Raw genomic sequence first — 19,947 nt, forward strand, 5'->3', positions numbered from 1 at the left:
TGAGGTTATAGGTGGAGTTTATTGTGATTAGGATTACACATCTTTTCTTTTTCGTCAGCGAAATTGACGCACTTTCCGTGTGGGTAGGATAAAAATAAATATTTTAAGTAACCACAAATTTAATGAATGTTAATTAAACAAAACACAGATTTGTATATTTTTCATAGTGATAATTCCAAATATAGTTTTATGAGAAGTTTAAAAATTGTATTATTTAACAATTTAAATTTCAGTTTCAATTTTTTAATACACATTTTACACATATAGATATTATGTCAATGTAATAAATAAGTATAAATGTAATACAACTTAATATGGTAGTAAAAAATAATACTGAATATTACAAAATATGTAATACTGAAAATTGAAGACACATTTTTGATAAACAATATTTCAATTTTTTTATATTATATAAAAATATTGAAAATTCTTCAAGAAGATACTTAGTTTTAGAAAACGTTTAAACATTTTTAAAATAAAACTTTGCCACATAAATCTAAAATATTACGAAATACATAATACTGAAAAGTGAAGACACATTTTTGGTAAACAATATTTAAATTCTCTTATATAATATTAAAACATTGAAGACTTCAAAAAAAAAAAAAAAAATTGAAAAAATGTTTAAAACATTTTTAAAATAAATATTTACCACATAAAACTAACAAATTATAAAACACAAAGAAAATATTTTGTCTCTATTTTTAAAAATATTAAGACTTTTAAACCTGTAACAAATATTAAAATATTCGGTAAGAAAATTACTAAAATTTGGTAGTCTTTTTATAAGCCAGCTTTTGACAAAATGTTGTTTACGGTTATGGATTCAATTCCGTATGGTCCCAGGATGCGTTGAGCATGTTCGACAAAAACTATTAGGCATAATAATAATGTTTGTTGATGAAAATCTTTGTCGAAATCAATATCAAAAACCCAGTATGTTGCTAAAAGTAATAGAATAGCATCTACAGGTTTCTCGACAAAAAGAGGCTCAGCATCCACGTAACATTTTACTGTCTCATCATTGTCATCGAAGATGATTAAGTAAGGAGCTTTATCTGTTGTTGGAACATCGGAAATACTCTCGCCATCAGATTCCTAAAAAAAAGTAAAGACAATTATTAATAATTTTCTAATTCAGCACAATTTAAAATAAAAACAATTTAAATATTTTATTTTTTACAAAGTTGCTTTAAAAAACTATTATAGATAAAAAATTACTTCAAGTAATTATTAAAACTCAAAAGAAAATAATCTATTGAAATAACTAAAAGTTTACAATTCGTCAGTTGAATTTTATGAAATTATAGTTTTTGACGTTAATATTTTACTGGAGAAAAATTTGGAGCTTTGAAAATTCTACACTTGGAAATGCGGTTAAATGAAAAATTGTTACTGTAAATATTTTTATGAAATAAAATTTTATGCTAAGAAGTTTCAGAAAATATGTACTCATCTTTTTTAACACAATTATAATAGAAGTTAGATTTCCAAGCACGCTTTATTTCTATTTATAGATAATTACAAACCTTAAGAATTTCAACGATTTTACGTTTCTTACGGATAGATTTCTTTTTTGCAGATGGAAAAAAGAAATCAATTTTTTTCAAAAACATCATTTCGGTAACAGATTCGTCATCAACATTTGGGAGAATTGCTAACAATTTTGGCAAAGCGTTTGTCAAATTGTTTTTCATTATGTTTTCTGACAAGTTGACTATTTGGCCGAATTCCCAAAGAAGCTACAAAAAAATGGATTTTTTAGATAAAATCAATGAATATGAAGAATACACAATTACTGAATTTTTTACTCACAAATTTAGTTTCCTGTAAAATTGGATACTTTTCCAGCATTTGCTTCGCCGTTTTAGTTTTAGCCTCGCTTGTTCTTAGATTTCGAGTTTTTTCAAGCAACTTCTTCATTTTACTGACATTGATAGGAGTTTTTCCGAATTCCTCTATTAACATCTCTAAATTTATTTCCAAAGTTTGCTCATCACAATCGTTCGAATTTTCATTCGTCTTTTTACCTTTATTTTCATGCATTATTTGTTTAGTTCGGTTTCTTTTATTCTTTAAACAAGTTTTTAAGCGTATTTCTATTCTTCTCTGAAAATAATTTTAGAAAATTTCTATTAATACACAGGTTTAATAAATAATTTTTACAAAAATGTGCATTTGTTTAAGTTTAATCGAAAATTTATCAACGCGATGAAAAAAATTCTAATCGATTGGGTTTGTTCGGAAGCTTTAATTTTTGAATTTGTCATACTATTTCGAAAGAAAATCGAAACCAAGTTAGTCAATTAAAGAATCAAAGTTTCGAATTATGAAGCGTAAACGGAAGCTTCAATTTTCGATCAGTCTAGATAAATTTGAATTTTTTTCGAATTTTGTGTACCCCTATTTCATACAACTTACATGAGGTATACCGTTCTTTCCTTGAAGACCTGGAAATCTATTACTCGAGATAATTGCTGCTTGTAGAATGTCACTTGTAGAGGTTCTTTTCGCGTCAATTAACTTGTCAGCAATAATTCTAACTATTTTACAGAACTTAACCTTTTCGATTTTTGTTTCGAATAGTTCTTTCATTATGTCTTCATAATAATCATCATTGAAATTTTGAGGGATTATTTCCCCAATGTTTACCTGTAAATAAAAAAAAGTTGTTTGTAATATCATGACATGACATTTATGAATAAGAGTATTAGACAACATATATCAATTTAGACGAAATTTAAAAACATTTATATTTTTTTGAAAAGTCTATGTAACTCTAAAATTTGGTACATTATAAACAAAAAAACAAAATCAGGGTTGCCACAAAAAATTAATTTTCTTTTACCCTGACTTTTCCCTGATTTCCAGGCAAATTTTTTACTTTTTACCTGACCCAAAAAATATTCTGATTCTCAAATTTAAACCTTTTGATCGCTATCTACATGTTTTATATTAATTTAAATATCTATAAAATTTAAAAAAAAAAAAAAATTAAAATATTTCCAAAAATTTTAATAAAATCTTTCGCAAGAATTCAATTATTTTTATAAGTAATACAATTTTTCACACCAATTCAATTATTTAGAAAAATGTAATAAAATTCGTTGTAAGAATTCAATTATCATAAATAATATAATTTTTCCTAGGATTTACATTATTTTTAATAGAATTTTAAATGAATTCCTCGAAAAATGTTATCATTTTCAAACATTTTTTGCAAGAATTCAATTGAATTTCACAAATAATAAAATTTTTCGCTGAAATTAAAATATTTTCAAAATCTACTATTTTAATAAAATTTCTCAAAAGAATTCAATTATTTTCATAAATAATAAAATTCTTCACAGGATTTCATTTATTTAAAAGAAATGTCATAAATATCGTTGCAAGACTTCAATTATTTTCTTAAATAATGAAATTCTCCTTAGGATTTCAATTAATTTATTTAAAAAATTTTATTAAAATTCTTCGAAAGAAATAAATGAACAATTATTAATTATTTAAAATTTTTTATCCGAAATTCATTTTTAAAACGATTTTTATTAGAAAATTCTATGAGAATTCAGTTATTTAAATACAAAAATTAAAAATGTATTGAATAAATGAATTTTTAACAAAATTTAATTCTCATAAAGAATTTTATTAACAAATTTTTAAATAATCAAATTTTTTCAAAGAATTTTATTATTTTTAAAGATAATTGGAATTTTAAATAGAATTATTTTAAACTAGCAAAGTCCTACGCGCGCGATGCGCGCGTGAATGATTTAAAGAATTCAGAAAAAATTTAATAATTTTAATTTATATTCTTGCATGTTTACAATAGTTATGATTTTTAAAAAAATCTCGGTATTTCAACTATATTATCATTTCCACGCCTCAGAAGCCATTTAAAAAAATTGCAAGAAGATCGAAGGCGGGGAAAGCAGTGATTTTTATTTTTTGTCACGGATTTTTCAGAAATCCTAAAATATAAAATAAATCAAAATCACTGCTTTCTCCGCCTTCGATCTTCTTGCAAAATTTTTTAATGACTTCTAACATTAAAATAAATAATTAGCAAACGAAAAAAATTGCTTCCAAGGGGTGGAAATTATAATTTAGTTTAAATACCGAGATTTTCAGAAAATCCTCGAAAAATCAAAATTGCTACTTTTCTTGCCTTGGATCCTTTTGCGATTTTTTAATGGCTTCTGTTATTAAAATAAATATAATTACCAAGTGAAAAAACATGCCTCTACTCAACTCAAGTTTCAAATGTAATTTTTATACATGTAATTTTCTCATGAAACCCCTCAAACATTTTTTAAGCTCATATAAATGTAATAAAATTTAAACTCAAAAAATTTAAATGATAATTTCTGCAAATATTTTAATTTTCATTTTTATGTTTCTAATAATGGTTGGGGTACAGTTTTTCTAAATCGTATTTTCTAAAATTTTTTTTCTAATAAAGGTAAATTTCTAAAAAACTTTTTTCTAATAAAGGTGATTTTAAAATTTTCTGTCTTCTAATAAAGCTAATTTTCTAAAAATTTATTTTTCTAATAAATGTAATTTTCAAAATTTTTTTTTTCTAACAATATTCTATTTTTGTAATTACGATCAATAAGTACATATGATTAAAAAATAAAATTTACGAAAATTTGTTAATTCTTTAAAAAAATACTTGATATTTCGTTAAAAATTATAATAAAAAATAGAAATTATGCAAAGTACTTAACAAAATTTTTAAATAATCTAGTTAAAAATCGTAATTAACAAATTATAGGGATTTTTTCCCTAAAGATATTTAAAATTATCTAAAAAATTTTTTTATAAATATATTAACTTTGGAAATTTAAATGTAAAAATGATGCAAATTATTTTTTTTCAAAGAAGAATAGAATTTTGTTAACAAATTGTGATAAGAAATAGTAATTTTATAAAAAATTTTCTTCTTTTTCAAAAAGAAACTTATAATTTTGTAAACAGAATTGTAATTGAGAAACAGAAAATTTAATCTTTATTTTTAAACAATTTTCTAATTTTTATCAAAATTATGGAATTTTAGAAATTTTAGGAAAATAAACATTAGAAATTATAACTTTTTATAAAAACTTTTTTCAGAAAACAGATTTAATTAAAAAACGCCTTTTTAGACAAAAAAGTGTAGAAAATACTTTTTTTTTAAATAGTGTTCGCCTACCCTAATAATTGTTAGTATTCATCCGAAAAATATATTGAATACATTGAAATGTTGATAATTGAAGGAAAGAAATGTTTAATAGAATTTATAAGTATTATTTTTTCTGAAATAAATAAAGTACCCGATTCTGCGTAACCGGAATGGCAAGAGTATCAAAAAATGTAAAAAATGCGGAATTTTTTTTAAAGTTTATTGAATTATCATTTTATAGGAGACTGAATTTACCAAAAGAAATAAAAATTCTAAAGATTTAATTGAAAAACACTATTTTAATCTAAAAAACATACTAAATATTTAAACTTCAAAATTTAAGTGTCTTTAATCAATTTATTTTTGTCAAACAAAAGTGGCAAATAAAATTCAGTTCACTAATTGAATTATATTGTAAAAAAAAAAAATTGTTCGATGTTAGAATTTAAATTTTTTATCAATACCAATTTTGAGAATTTCATTAAAATAAGAATTAACAAAATAATAGAGAATTCTTGAAAAAATTACATGTATTTACCATTTTTAACATCACTTGAATAGAGGCATGTCTTGATAATTTTTGTAAAAAAAAATTCTTTGCATCAAGTGGTTATCACACATATGGGAATACTCATAACCAAAATTTCTATCAAAACATTAATTACTATAGAAAAACAAAAGACGACACTTTCTGTTCACGGAATAGCAAATTATTATTATGTATTTTTGAACAAAATTGAATTTTTGCAAACATTTGTAACTTTTCTAAAATACAATTTTTTTAACTAACATTCTTCAATAAATCCATAATTTTTAATAATTAATTAAATATATGTATTAACCCCGCCGGGTTGTCCACTACCGAACATCATCGATGTCTTTGACGTGCTGGGAGAAGCTGTTCCACTGCCAAATGTCATTGATTTCTTTGATGTACTGGGAGAAGTGGATCCACTGCCGAACATCATTGATTTCTTTGATGGGCTGGGAGAAGTGGGTCCGCTGCCAGACATGATTGATTTCTTTGATGAGTTGGGAGAAGTGGGTTCGCTGCCAGACACGACTGGCATCTTGGATATGTTCGGTAGACCTTGCCGTGGTGGCGGGGCTTTTCACTAAAGGGCGGTACTCTGATTCTAAAACCAAAAAAAAAATATGATTATGAATCATAATATCAAAGAATTACCCCAAGGAGGAACCCCGAAAGGGGACAATACTCCCGACGGTGTCTCTTCGAACACCGTCGCAGGCCCCACGGATTTTGGGGGGGCCAAAACAATAATCAGCCGATAATCTATGAGACAAATGTCTCAGACCAGTTCCTGGCTATTCCGGGAATTTTCAAAAGCTTGCGCCAAGGATTCAAGCGCCAAAAGAACGTCAGTCGTGAAATCCAGGATGGCGTGACGGTTTTGGAAGGTGCGTTTGACATAATCTGTAAGAATTTACGTTTTATCCCCAAGCCTTTCAAAGACCAAGAGCCGCAACACCCAACTGTGGTAGCTCCACAGCAGACGAAGAGCACTACTGCACCTCTGAACGGCGCAACGACATGTCCTAATAAGGCAAAAGGCGTTAATAAACGCCCCAGGGAAGGTGCAAGCCCAGATGCGAGTCCGCGACGGGCGACTCAAGGCGGGAAGAGAATTAAGCGAAAGGAGGCTCCACAGCTTGGTTCTGAGTCGCTAGTTGGAACAAAAGAGGCGCCCTCAAACAGTCCTGGCAAGTCGTATGCTGGGACCGTCTTGAGGGACGGAGCGGACAATGGAGACGGTTTCAAAGTTGTTAAAAACAAAAAGAAACGGACTCCAAAAGAGAAACCCTCAGGTGAGAAAAAAGAGCTTCCGAAGCCCCCTTTGAAGCTAAGGAGCACGGAAGCTGTTAAAATTACGGCAAGCGACCCAAAGTTTTATGAGGGTATCTTGCCGCTAATAAAAGCAAAGGTAAACCCAGAAGATACGGGTACCGTGATCCGGAAAATCAGGAGAACTTTTAAACAGGAGGTTCTCGTGATAGTGAAAAAGGGCGGAGAGACCTTAAAATTTGCAGATGCACTGTCTTCGGCCCTGCATGGTAAAGCTAAGGTCACACCTCTAGTGAATAAAAGGTCTCTAGAGATTAAGGATTTGGACGAAGCCACCTCAGAGGATGAGGTAACTGCAGCACTAAGACAAAAGCTGGGTAAACCCGACCTGAAGATGGAGTGTCGACTTTTGCCGCGCTACAGAGGAACTAAGGTTGCTCTGGTACGTCTGACAGAGGCAGAAAGTAACACTCTGCTAAAGCTTGGTAAAATAAAAATCGGCTGGATAAATGCTCCAATTCGCGAGCATGTTGAAGTAGCTAGGTGCCAAAAGTGCCTAGCATACGGACACTCAACCCGAACCTGCAAAGGCCCCGACAGAAGTAAAAACTGTCGGAGATGCGGCGGAGAGGGACACCTCGCGAAGAGCTGTAAAGTTAAGCCGAAGTGCCTTACGTGCTTGGACCTGGGGAAGCCAGAGACGGATCACGATTCCGGAAAGAGAGCCTGCCCGGTTTACAGAGAAGAACTGCAAAAGATTAAAAGGGCAAATCCTTAAAATTTTTGCAGGTCAACTTGCATACAAGTAAGGATGCACAGTTGCTCCTAATGCAAACAGCAAGGGAAAATGAGGTCGATATCCTGTTCTGCAGTGAGCAGTATCAAGGAAGCGACCTCGCCCCCTTGGTATCAGGATAAGGCGAAGAGAGCCGCCATAAAGCTGTGCAACCCAAAATTGCGGGTTGACAAGTTTCTGGAGACGAGCAGTGGGTTCGTGTGGATAGAGGTGGCTAATATACGTATGTATAGCTGCTACTTCTCACCCAACGACCCACTGACAAACTTCGAAGCCAATATCGAAGACCTAGAAGCGAGCCTCACAGAATCCAGGCTGGATGTCATCATCACTGGTGATTTTAACGCAAAGTCGCCAGAGTGGGGTGAGACGAGACTCGACAAGAGAGGAATTCGTATTGGAGAAATGATCTCCAGAAACGACTTATTGTCAGTAAACCGAGGCAATACATGGACTTTTAGACGAGGTGCGATCATATCAATTATAGATCTAACAATCGCATCGTCTAAACTATTTAGCCGCATAACCGACTGGCGGGTCTCTGAGGAATATACCGCAAGTGACCACCAGTACATTGAGTTCTCAGTCTCGATGGGAGACACACGAGGAGGAAAAAGACAGGATGCTCCTAGTCGCAAAACCTCCTCGTGGAATATGAAGAGACTCGACAAGGAAAAGTTCGGCCGGTCCCTAAGAGAAGCCCTTTTAATTGAGGACTTGGGCTGGGTGAAGAGGCCGAGCAGTCTGGATGGGGAGGTGCGAGCGGTGAGGAACATGATAGTCACTGCTTGCAATGCGTCAATGCCACGCAAAGGCGCCACTCCCGTAAGAAAATCGTTGCACTGGTGGTCAGAGGAGCTAGCCTCCTTGAGAAAGGAATGCCTCAAAGCAAGAAGGACATATACCCGATCTAAAGGAGATCCCTTGCTGAAAGAGGCTTTCAAGGAGGCGAAAAAGGACCTCAAGAAAGAGATCCGCAAGTCGCGACGCCGTAGCTGGAAGGACCTAATCGAGGAAGTCGATAAGGACCCATGGGGTCTGGCTTTTAAAATCGTGACTAAGAAATTAGCGACGAGGCAAAAGACCCCCGGCCTGGACAATCCTGATTGGGTCAGAAAGATAATAAGTTCTTTGTTTCCTCCTGCAGAACCATACCTTAGAAGGGCCTGGAGTTTTTGCAAAGTCGAAGAGGAAGAACTCTTCACACTTAGTGAACTGCAAAAAGCAGGCAAAAGATTGAAAACAGGCAAGGCGCCTGGAATCGATGGGATAAGTAACGAGATCCTAAAGTTGGTAATCGACACTTCACCCCAGATTCTGCTTCGATGCTACAATCTTTGCCTTGAGAGAGGAGAGTTCTTCCGCGACTGGAAGCGACAGAGGTTAGTCCTCCTGAGGAAAGGTGAAAAACCTCTAGATAAAGTCTCATCATACAGGCCTATATGCCTGCTAGATACGATGGGCAAACTTCTAGAGGATATGGTTCTGCAGAGAATGCAAAGCCACTTGACCGGAGAGAATAGTCTATCGGATCACCAATTTGGTTTCCGTAAAGGCAAGTCCACAGTTGATGCCATCCAGGCAGTTGTGGACATAGCCAAAGCAGGAAAAAACAAGTTGGGACCCGGAAAAAAGAAGAGCTTCTGCGCGTTGGTAGCAATTGACATACGCAACGCGTTTAATTCCGCAAGATGGAAAGATCTCATCGAGTCGATGGAAAAGAAAAACATGCCGCCCTACTTGTTGCGGATAACGGATAATTATCTTAGCGACAGGTGGGTTATATATGAGGGAGACACCTGCACTCTCAAGGAAGAGATGCAGCGTGGGGCTCCTCAAGGCTCGAGGGTGGGTCCATTTGTATGGAATGTATCTTACGATGATTTTCTGCGAATGGATCTACCCGAAGGTGCGGTGATCATCGGCTTTGCGGACGACGCGTTGTTCGTGTGCACTGCCGAAAGTAAGGAGGCTCTTGGGACATTGGTGAACGAATGTCTGCGACTAGCAAAAAGCTGGCTGGATACCAGAGGTCTTGAAATGGCCCTGGGAAAGACCGAGGCACTGCTGGTCACAGACAGACGTGGTTATGAGCTCCCACGAATCGTGATAGACGGATTCGAGGGCAATTGGAGTGAGCAAATTAAATATCTTGGTGTGGAGTTGGATGGAAGGTTAAACTTCCACCACCACATGGCTACGGCGTCAAATAAGGCGATCGAGTGTGCGGCTAATCTTTCACGGTTAATGCCAAATGTAGGCGGACCCCGTGAACACAAACGGAGACTGGTGGCAAGTGTCGCCCACGCTAAAATGCTCTATGCAGCACCAGCGTGGGCCCCATCCCTGAGGTGCAAAAGCTGTGTGACCATCTGTGAAAAGATACTGTCGGCACAGAGATCGATAACAACGCGTATCATCTCTGCATATAAGACGGTATCTACGAGTGCTGTGCAGGTCCTTGCAAGTGTCCCGCCAGCAGATCTTTTGGCGAGGGAAAGGGAAGAAATGTTTCTCTTTTCTAAAGAAAGAAGTTCCTTAGATGAGGAAATAAGACCAAGCAAGGGCCTGATCCGCAAAGAAGCGAGGCACAGGCTCATAGAAAGATGGAAAGAAAGATGGGATGGTGAGGAAAAAGGTCGATGGACTTATCGCCTTATCCCGGCACTCGCCACCTGGATAAATAGGAAACACGGTCAGGTTTCCTATTATTTGACTCAGACGCTCACAGGTCACGGGTGTTTTAACTCGTACCTGTGTCGCTTTAAATTACGCGAGGACGAGGTGTGTGCATATTGCCAGTTCCCTGAGGACAACGCGGAGCACACCCTCTTCTCATGCAGAAAATGGGACTTGGAGAGGCGGGCCATGTTCGAAGGTGTAAATAGTCAAGTTACACCGAAGAACATGGTATCGCTGATGACCCAGTCGGAAGAGAATTGGCGGCAAGTCGAGAACTTCATAATCTCGGTTATGTCGAGGAAGGATCTCGACGGCCGCCAAAAAGCGTAATTTAAACAGCTTTTAATTTTGTACGTTTGTATTTTATTAATTTATTTTGTGATTTATTTGTCCTTATACATTTTTTAATTGTTTGTGTTTTTTTTATTCATCTTTGTACAGTTTTATGTTTTCAATATTTTATACGCGTATATTTTTTCTTTTTTTTATATATCCGTTTATAATTTTATCTTCTGACTTTTTACACTTAATTACACATTTGTTATTTTTAATTATTGTTGTGCTGTTAATTCCGCTTTATATTGAAATAGTTTTAAATTTTTAACTATTAACGCAGGATAACCGCAGAGAAAAGCAGAAGGTCGCATTAGCGACAGAGTTGAAGCGCCACCCTCGAAGGCTAAACTCTTACGACAGTTCCGAGGGAGGGTAAAGGGCTCCAGAAGAAGGGTTACGGGTTTTAGTGGGTCGGGCTGGCAGTAGGTCGCCAGTTTATTAAATTTACTATTTTATATATTTATTTTTCTTTTTTATATTTCCTTTTGTTTTATCACACTAACCCCACATAACCTTGGAGTGCGGAATCCAAGGTATCTGTAGGCAGATTTCCCAAAATTCCCTAAGCAAAAAAAAAAAAAAATATATGTATTAAAAAATAGAATAAATCTAATTATGAATCCTGCAAATTTAATTTTTTCAGTACTTTAATAAAAATCCCTGACTTTTCCCTGAATTCTCTAATTTCTCTGACCTGTGGCAATCTTGAAAATTTTTTCAACCATTTTTTTGGACTAATAATTATCGCCTCTGCAGGAAATTAAATGTCACTATAAGCTTTTTATACATTAACATAGTTTAGATTGCTTTACCAGTTGATTTTGGACTTCTTCTGGAAGATTGGAATAATCGTTCTCACTATGGTTCTCATTGTGTTCTAAAATAAACATAAATTAATTTTATTTTATTAATACCAAACAAAAAATTATTTACATGCAAATAATTGTTTAAAGAGGATCAATTAATTAAAAAATTTACGATTAAATTCGTAAACTTGTACATTACCTTCTTCGATTATTGATGACGAGTTTGATTGATTATCATCTTCAATATCCACTCCTATATTTTCAACTCGATCTTCTTCAGTGTCATCTGTTGTATTTTTGGAAAAAACTATTTCCTTTTCCGCGCCTTGAATACCGTTGTCAGAGGTGTGCACAGTCGAACCAAAATTTTCATTCGAATTCTTCTCATCTGTTAAAAAGCATGACGTGTACATTTTATTCGGTGGTTTATTTTCAATAAATAAAAATATAATTTTTCTAGTGCAATTTTACCTTAAGAAGCAAATTGTTTCATAGATAACACATTAATATTACCTAATTTTGCGTGCTTTGTTGGGAAGCAACCACAATAGCCACAAATCATTGAAGAAGCAGCACCCACGTGTACGGTGAACTCATCGCATTCGCCACAAGAACAATTGCCGCGTTTAATACCCCGGCTGTCGATGTTTGACATTATTTGTTTGTTCTTAAAAGAATATTTAATTAAATTAATTCTTAATAAATATAATGTGCATTAAGTGGAATTGACTATTGCAAAACTATGACTCGGCAGTATATTTTTCTTCTCGTTAATTTCTATATCTTCAAAACTCATAATGCACTATTAACTTATAAATATTACCTGTGATATAAAGAAACATTTTTGTTAATATAATATTTACGATATCCTCAACTTTTTTCTTTTTGTTTTTATTATTTTTTCAACACAAACTTCACGAGTAAACAATATATTAATGACAGCAGACTTCAATAATGGCTTATTATATTTGAAAAAATATATCCGTTATAGGTTGTATGTAAGGTTGACTCCGCAATAGAAAATTTTCGTTAAGGCCTCTTCCAATAGGTTCCGAAAAGTCTGCGTTGCGTAGGTTGCTTTAAGGCCAACGCAGAATAGATCTGTAACCGGAACCGCAATCGTAACCGTAAGGGTTCGATCCCATGTGAGCAGAATACGTCGACCGAAAGCAGAAAATTATGAGAGTGAAAAGAACAACAATATCTACCTATCTCTTTTGCACTCATGATTTTCTGCTTTCGGTCGACGTATTCTGCTCTCATGGGATCGCACCATAAGCGTAAAATGAGTTAGAGAAGGATAAACAATATCTCCATTGAGGGACGCTTCACAACGGCTCAGGATGTGTGTATATGTTTGCGTTCGAACGCTGCGTTTTGCTATATAAGGCTGGAGTCCCATAGCACCGTTTTGCGTTGCGTTTTATAACTAGCCCATGAGTGCAAATATAGCAAACGTATATCTCCATCTATCTCACACTCATTGCCTAGTTATAAAACGCAACGCAAAACGGTGCCATGGGACTCCACCCTAATTCTATGACTTTTTTCATTATTTTCTTGATTTTGTTATATTTTCTAATAAAAAGTATATGATGTAGTCTAGAAATTTTGTCCTATCCAAAAATCAAACACTTCCAAGGAAAATTTCACGTACTTTTTTTTCCGTGTAGACCATGAGTGAGAGAGAGATGGAGATATGTGTTCGATATATTTGCACTCATGGCCTAGTTACAAAACACAACGCAAAACGATGCCATGGGACTCCACCCTGAATGTAACAAGGATATAAGTATATGTTTTTCTTTCTCTTTCTCATTATGGAGCGTTCAGACGTCTGCAGCCTGTCTGCTTGCAGGTTGTTATGGTAACGTACAAGAGTAAGAGAGTCAGTGAATTCAAATTCAAACATTCAATAAAAGGGATTTTCTACTGTTTGGAATTGACGTTTTATTTCGAGAGGATAAAATATTTCTGGTTCATATTTGGAGGAGAGATGGAGGAAGGCTCACTGAGGCGCGCTCTTTTCCGTTTTTACAATAAATAATATAAACAAAAGAATAAAAAATCTCCCTGCTAAAGCAAGATAACACACTGCAAAAAATGGCGTCTAAAAGTAAGACGTTTAGACGTTTATAAACGTCTTATGTAAATAAGCGTCTTATTTGAGCGTCTTAAATGAAAAACATAACCTCCAAATACATGCATTTTAGAAGGCAAATAAGACGCTTATAAACGTCTTCAATGTGACCACGTAAACGTCTTAAACCAAGACGCTCTTTTTTTACAGTGCAGTAAATAAAATATGTAAAGTTGCTTACAGCTGATAGTTTTTTTTAATTATCCATACAATTCCATATTATTAACAAATATTAAAACATTATTATTAGTAAACATATTAGTGTTATTAATAAATCACATTTATAGAAACTAATATCATTATGTATGTGGGTGATTCTCCGCGTAGCGCACGATTTGGTTTATGAAATTAAAAAAAAAAAATTTATCGGTATGGTTATTATCAATATATTTTTTTGAAGATAAAGGCTTTAAGAAGAAAAATCCATAGCGGGTCGGAAAAATTATTTATAATTTTTGTTGTAAACAAGTGTGGTAATCAACTAATTCACTGTTTGGACACATTCTGTCAAAAAAATTTTGCGGTAATTTAAACAATATTATAGAGTAAATCTCATTTAAAAATTATTATTTTGGTAATTTATGGAAATTTATGGAAATTTTCGCGATAATTCATAAAAATATGTAAAATTTCAATTATTATTAAAAATTTGGATTTTGTTAATTTATGGAAATTTATGGCAATTTGTAAGGTAATTTAAAGAAATTTTGTCGGTAATTTTTAAAAATATGCAAAGTAGAAATCACAATTGAAAATTTTTATTTCGGTAATTTATGGAAATTTTTGCGGTAATTTATAAAAATTTTATATGTGGCACCATAACACTACATTTGCACTAGGTTCTTCGTAATACGAAGGTCGGTGGAAATTCTGAGGTCGGTGGAAACTCAGGCAGGGGTGCTATTCTGTAACTTCAGTTCACTTTCACTTCACAATTCACTTCACATTCACTCCACATTCACTTCACATTCACTTTACATTCACTCCACATTCACTTCACATTCACTTTACATTCACTTCACTTTCACTTTACATTCACTTTCACTTCACATTCACTTCACTTTCACTTTACATTCACTTCACATTCACTCCACATTCACTTCACATTCACTTTACATTCACTCCACATTCACTTCACATTCACTTTACATTCACTTCACTTTCACTTTACATTCACTTCACTTTCACTTCACATTCACTTCACTTTCACTTTACATTCACTTCGCATCCACTTCACTTTCACTTTACATTTACTTTACATTCACTCCACATTAACTTCACATTCACTCCACATTCCCTCCACATTCACTTTACATTCACTCTACATTAACTTCACATTCACTTCACATTCACTCCACATTCACTTCACTTTCACTCCACATTAACTTCACATTCACTTCACACTCACTTCACTTTCACTCCACATTAACTTCACATTCACTACACATTCCCCCCACATTCACTTTACATTCACTTTACAGTAACTTCACATTCACTTTACATTCACTTCACATTCACTTTAAATTCACTCCACATTCACTTTACATTCACTTCGCATCTACTTCACTTTCACTTCACCTTAACTTTCACTTCACATTCACTTCACTTTCCCTCCACATTAACTTCAAATTCACTCTACATTCCTTCCACATTCACTTTACATTCACTTCACATTCACTTTACATTAACTTCACATTCACATCACATTTACTTCACATACACATTCACATCACATTCACTTCACATTCACATGTAAAGTGAACAAATATAGACACTTTACATGTGAATGTGAAGTTAATGTGAAGTGAATGTGAAGTGAAAGTGGAGGGAATGTGGACTGAATGTGAAGTTAATGTGGAGTGAAAGTGAAGTGAATGTGGAGTGAATGTGAAGTTAATGTGGAGTGACAGTGAAGGAAATGTGGAGTGAAAGTGAAGTGAAAGTGAAGTGAATGTAAAGTGAAAGTGAAGTGAATGTCGAGTGAGTGTGAAGTGAATGTGAAGTTAATGTGGAGTGAAAGTGAAGTTACAGAATAGCACCCCTGGTGGGAACTTTTTCAACCGACTTTGGATATTTTAATTTTTTGAAAAAAGTATCATTAACTTTCAATCGGTTTAAAGTGGATCTCATTCGTATTGACCAAAACAATATAACTACGCTTTATTTAACCTTTTTTTTATAAATAATTGTTTAATTTGTGGTAAAATATTTAAGGGTCGGTGGAGATTATTTTGTGATTCCCTTATCAAATTTCCAACTTAAAATGAGTGAAAAATGAATAAATCAATTAGAACATTGATTCTTTTTCCTGAATTAACTTAAGGAAGTTATTTTTTGTGTTTACAAAAGTAATTTAAAGTTAACGTTTGATTTTCATTTAAATAATTCACTGTTTGTTAATAAAATAATGAATAGCATCCAAATTTGCTGTCAAGCATAAACTGAAAAAAACATATATAAAATTAATTCTTTTTTTAAAATTTTTTGTATTCAACTGTACTAAAGTAGACGATACTAAAATGTCAATAATAATTGTATTTATTATTGCATATTACTAAAATTATTAACTTTTTTTTCTAAACTTCCTGTGGGGACAGGTAAAATTTTGACGTTTTTAGCCTTAAAACCGCTTATTTATGAAAAATTATAATATAAGATACAAAAGTAATTATTGGTTTTTGTTTCTAAACATATAGATAACCTTTTCACGTTGGAATTCTAAAAATATATGAAAATTATTTATTATTTTTCCATTACAACATAAAAAAACCAAGTTCTGCGCTACGCGGAGAATCACCCATGTATTACATTTTATATTACATTATATTTCCAAAAATATCTAAAAAATATCAAAATCTATTGAAATAAATAGTTTTTAAATTGTAGATGTTTTGGTACGGATGGATTAAATTGCAATATGGATTAAATAATTATACACACTTTCGGAAATTAATGTTCTTATTACAACAAAATTGTTAAGCAAAGTAGATTCTATTTTCATGTTAACATAAAGCAATAATATAAAAGAATGGTATACAATTAAAATAATTAACTTGAACGTTAAATGATTTGAATTTTTTTTAACAGTTTTCCTTTTTTTCTGGTACACACAGCGTCTAATATAAGTTACCAAAGCAACTTTTCACTGTGACAAACAGTTTTATGAGTGATTTATGAGTGTGGAATACTTTGTGGTTAATTAAATTTTTAGGATTAACAGCAATAAATTCACTGCCAATCCTCACTTCATAACTCATTAAGTCGGTGTTGTACTCTATCGACTCCACTTTTTTGCAAATAAAAATAATTTCCGCATTTCTTCTTAAAATTTTGTGAAGTGCTGCAAATTGTGGTAAACAAGTAACATTTTCGTATCCTACAGCAATTAAGCACTTGTCACAAATATACTTGACACCATTAAAATTTGCCCACTTTGTAGTGCATTGCAATGCTTCCTCGGGAAATAAGGCATAAAATGGTAGTGTCTCAGTGGCTTCAAGTTTTGTAGGACCTGTTATAACACTTTTTTCTAGATGTCCAAGGAGTTGCAAAGTTTGCCAATATTGGTGTCTCACTGCTAACGTGTAAGGTAAATTCTTGTAGTTGCGCATTCCTTGCACTCTACGTTTCGACTGCTGGTGTTTTCCTTCAGCACGTAAACACATGTAATACCCCAACGGACCAAATATGGTTGTTAATCGCGGATAATGTGTTAAAAAGTGATGCTTTGGCACCAACTTTGCATTTTCGTCATCAGTTCCGTATAAAATGGCGTAATCATTTAAATATTCTGCAATACTACTGTCTGCAACGTACTGAATCATTTCAGAACTGATGGAGTATCCAGAAACAATAGTTGTTATTTCCAACAGGTTTTTAAAGTTGGAAAAATATAGACAGTCTGTCTCCACAATGTCACGAATAATAAACGGAATCGAATATGCTAAAGTTAACATTTGCATCGCCGTTTGCTTAATATTCGATCCCGGAATTAAATGTTTCGCCTTTAGTGGAGAAGGTTTATATTTTGTTTCAGAATATCCATAATCATAATTAAGTATTCTCTTGTTCAACTTTGAGAGAGAAATTTTTGGCAAAATTGCTTTTTGGTAAAAGTTTTGAAATGTTCGTGGTAAAAGTCCCAGGTAAATGTCATGAGTTATGTCCGGTGGTGCGTCTAAACAACAGTGAAACCCTTGCAATTCATTAAGGATGCTCCTTGAATTAATTCTATACAATTTTGATAATTCTTTTCTTGCTTCTCCTACTGCAGCTTCAATTTCAGCAACTTGCCTATCATGATCTTGCGGGTTTCGAATAACATCTAAATTTTCTTCTGTCATTGTCTGCATATCAGAGAGACTAGCAAGACAGAAGCGACACGAGTGTAGAGTTCAATAACATGAAAATATAAAAGTATGAAAAATGTGAAACATCATTAATTTACATTTATAACATATAATAATCGTAGAATAAATTTATATTTTCTATATGTTCTTCCCATTATTTTAAAAAAATTATTTCTTTAATATATATTACTTATGTTTTAAACATTTTGTAACAGCTAACAGTCATATAATTTTGCATTTTTTTTTTTTGGTTTCTGCTCTGCTTCTTTTCTTCCTTATTTTTCAATTTTGAAAATTGACGCATTCTTACTAGTAAGTAATAATGAATTAAAGAAGGTACCATCGTGTCCATGTGTTCTTCACACGGAAATGTCAAACGCTCTAAACCTTCACTTAGTTCTGATAGGGTAAGTGTGGGTATTTCTGCGAATTTTTAGTGTAGGTTAACTTTGCGAAGCTCGTCTAAGTTTACGAAAAAATAAAATGCAGTTTTTTCAATTACAAATTAAAGTTCAATTATTATATTTTCCAAATCATTAAACTCAATCAAATTTCGTTACTTATTTGTATTTAAAAAAGTAAATTAAAAACTAATTGTCAACACATGTATTATTGTTGACTCGCGAGTAATATTGTGTGACATTTATCAAGGAAACACCAATTATTGTGCGAGCATTATTGCAGAAAATCAGGTGTCGCATAGCGCGCTGGTTGTCAAAAAAGAGGTTATGTTTAGTATGCGTTGCGCAGTAAACGTATTTAAAAATCGCAATAATACTAACATGCAGTAAAAATTCTGCTACTAAAATAGTTTTAAGTATTATTAATTGAAAATCAATAATATATGGGTAAATTAATATATTTTTCAAATAATAAAGTGTACTTCTTTGATTAGTAACACTGAAACGTGTATACTATAGTGAATATTGGAAATATCAACGGTTTTTAATATGTATTCATGATTGCCATATTTGATAATTTCACAGAATTCTGTCATAATATATTTCAAATTTAAATAAATAAATAAATAATTGTCGGAATGTACATTTTTATGAGCTATTCTATCAAGTAAGATTCAAAATAATTTTTGTAATTATTTTGAAAAAATTAGGCGTGTATTTCAAAATGAAAATAATAATTTTTTAAAAATCGCAATAATTGTGTCACTCGCAGGAATACCCACACTTACCCTAGTACTTCATAATAAATATTGCCTGAATCGAGATGATTTTGAAAATGGTTTTCAATTTTTTGAAATAATCTCACTAAATGTAGATTTGGATGAATCAGGTCACCTAGTGATTTTAACGCAACTAATTGTGATTCTTGACAACCGGAAATTACGTTTTCGTATCTAGTAGAGAAGGCTTCTCGACATCGTTCACATTTTGTTTTCTTCAAATATTTTCGGCATATAAAACCCGTAACATAATAAATTATACAATTTGTAACTTCGCCCATCGAGTAATCACTTTCTATAATTTCATCGCATTCCCAATCTGATGATTCTATCAGATGATCAATTTTCTCTTTTAATTTTTGTAAATGTACTTGTCTATACGATTTACAATCGCTTTTAAAGATTTCTTTAAAATCTTGCAAGGTGATTTCTTGGCGTTCTTCGGCGTTTCCTCTTACTGTACAATTTCCAAATTTTGGTGGTTTTAATAATTTATAAACCGACAGTAAGTGGTACAGTTGTTTGAATGAGACAAAAGTTGGATGGTCGTTTTGGCACCCTGATTGTCGGATAATGCCAAAGAATTGCTAAAAAAATAAACTCCTTAAAAATTGTCTTTTTATATAAGAAAATTTTAAAAATAACAATTTACCTCCAAGCAATCTTGATTCATTTTCGCAGTTAAAATATAAC

At 32.7% G+C, this 19,947-nt stretch overlaps 1 protein-coding gene across 2 annotated transcripts; it reads right to left on the reverse strand.

The window, feature by feature from the left end:
* Nucleotides 1-497: 497 nt before the first annotated feature.
* On the reverse strand, nucleotides 498-12,746 carry LOC122499118. Of its 2 annotated transcripts, XM_043607236.1 has the most exons (7): nucleotides 12,099-12,746; nucleotides 11,785-11,973; nucleotides 11,592-11,656; nucleotides 2,422-2,652; nucleotides 1,816-2,109; nucleotides 1,530-1,742; nucleotides 498-1,098 (listed from the first exon to the last, which is right to left on the reverse strand). In XM_043607236.1, the coding sequence occupies exons 1-7, from the start codon at nucleotides 12,238-12,240 to the stop codon at nucleotides 784-786; spliced, it is 1,449 nt and encodes a 482-aa protein (XP_043463171.1). In that variant the 5' UTR covers nucleotides 12,241-12,746; the 3' UTR covers nucleotides 498-783. The 2 variants fall into 2 exon arrangements, with proteins under 2 accessions (XP_043463171.1, XP_043463178.1); XM_043607243.1 differs by lacking the exons at nucleotides 11,592-11,656; nucleotides 11,785-11,973; nucleotides 12,099-12,746 and adding an exon at nucleotides 6,004-6,133 and having other exon boundaries at nucleotides 499-1,098.
* Nucleotides 12,747-19,947: the final 7,201 nt, after the last annotated feature.

Source organism: Leptopilina heterotoma, unplaced genomic scaffold (assembly GCF_015476425.1).
Source record: "Leptopilina heterotoma isolate Lh14 unplaced genomic scaffold, ASM1547642v1 Lhet_100, whole genome shotgun sequence".
In the NCBI taxonomy this organism is placed as follows: Eukaryota; Metazoa; Arthropoda; class Insecta; order Hymenoptera; family Figitidae; genus Leptopilina; species Leptopilina heterotoma.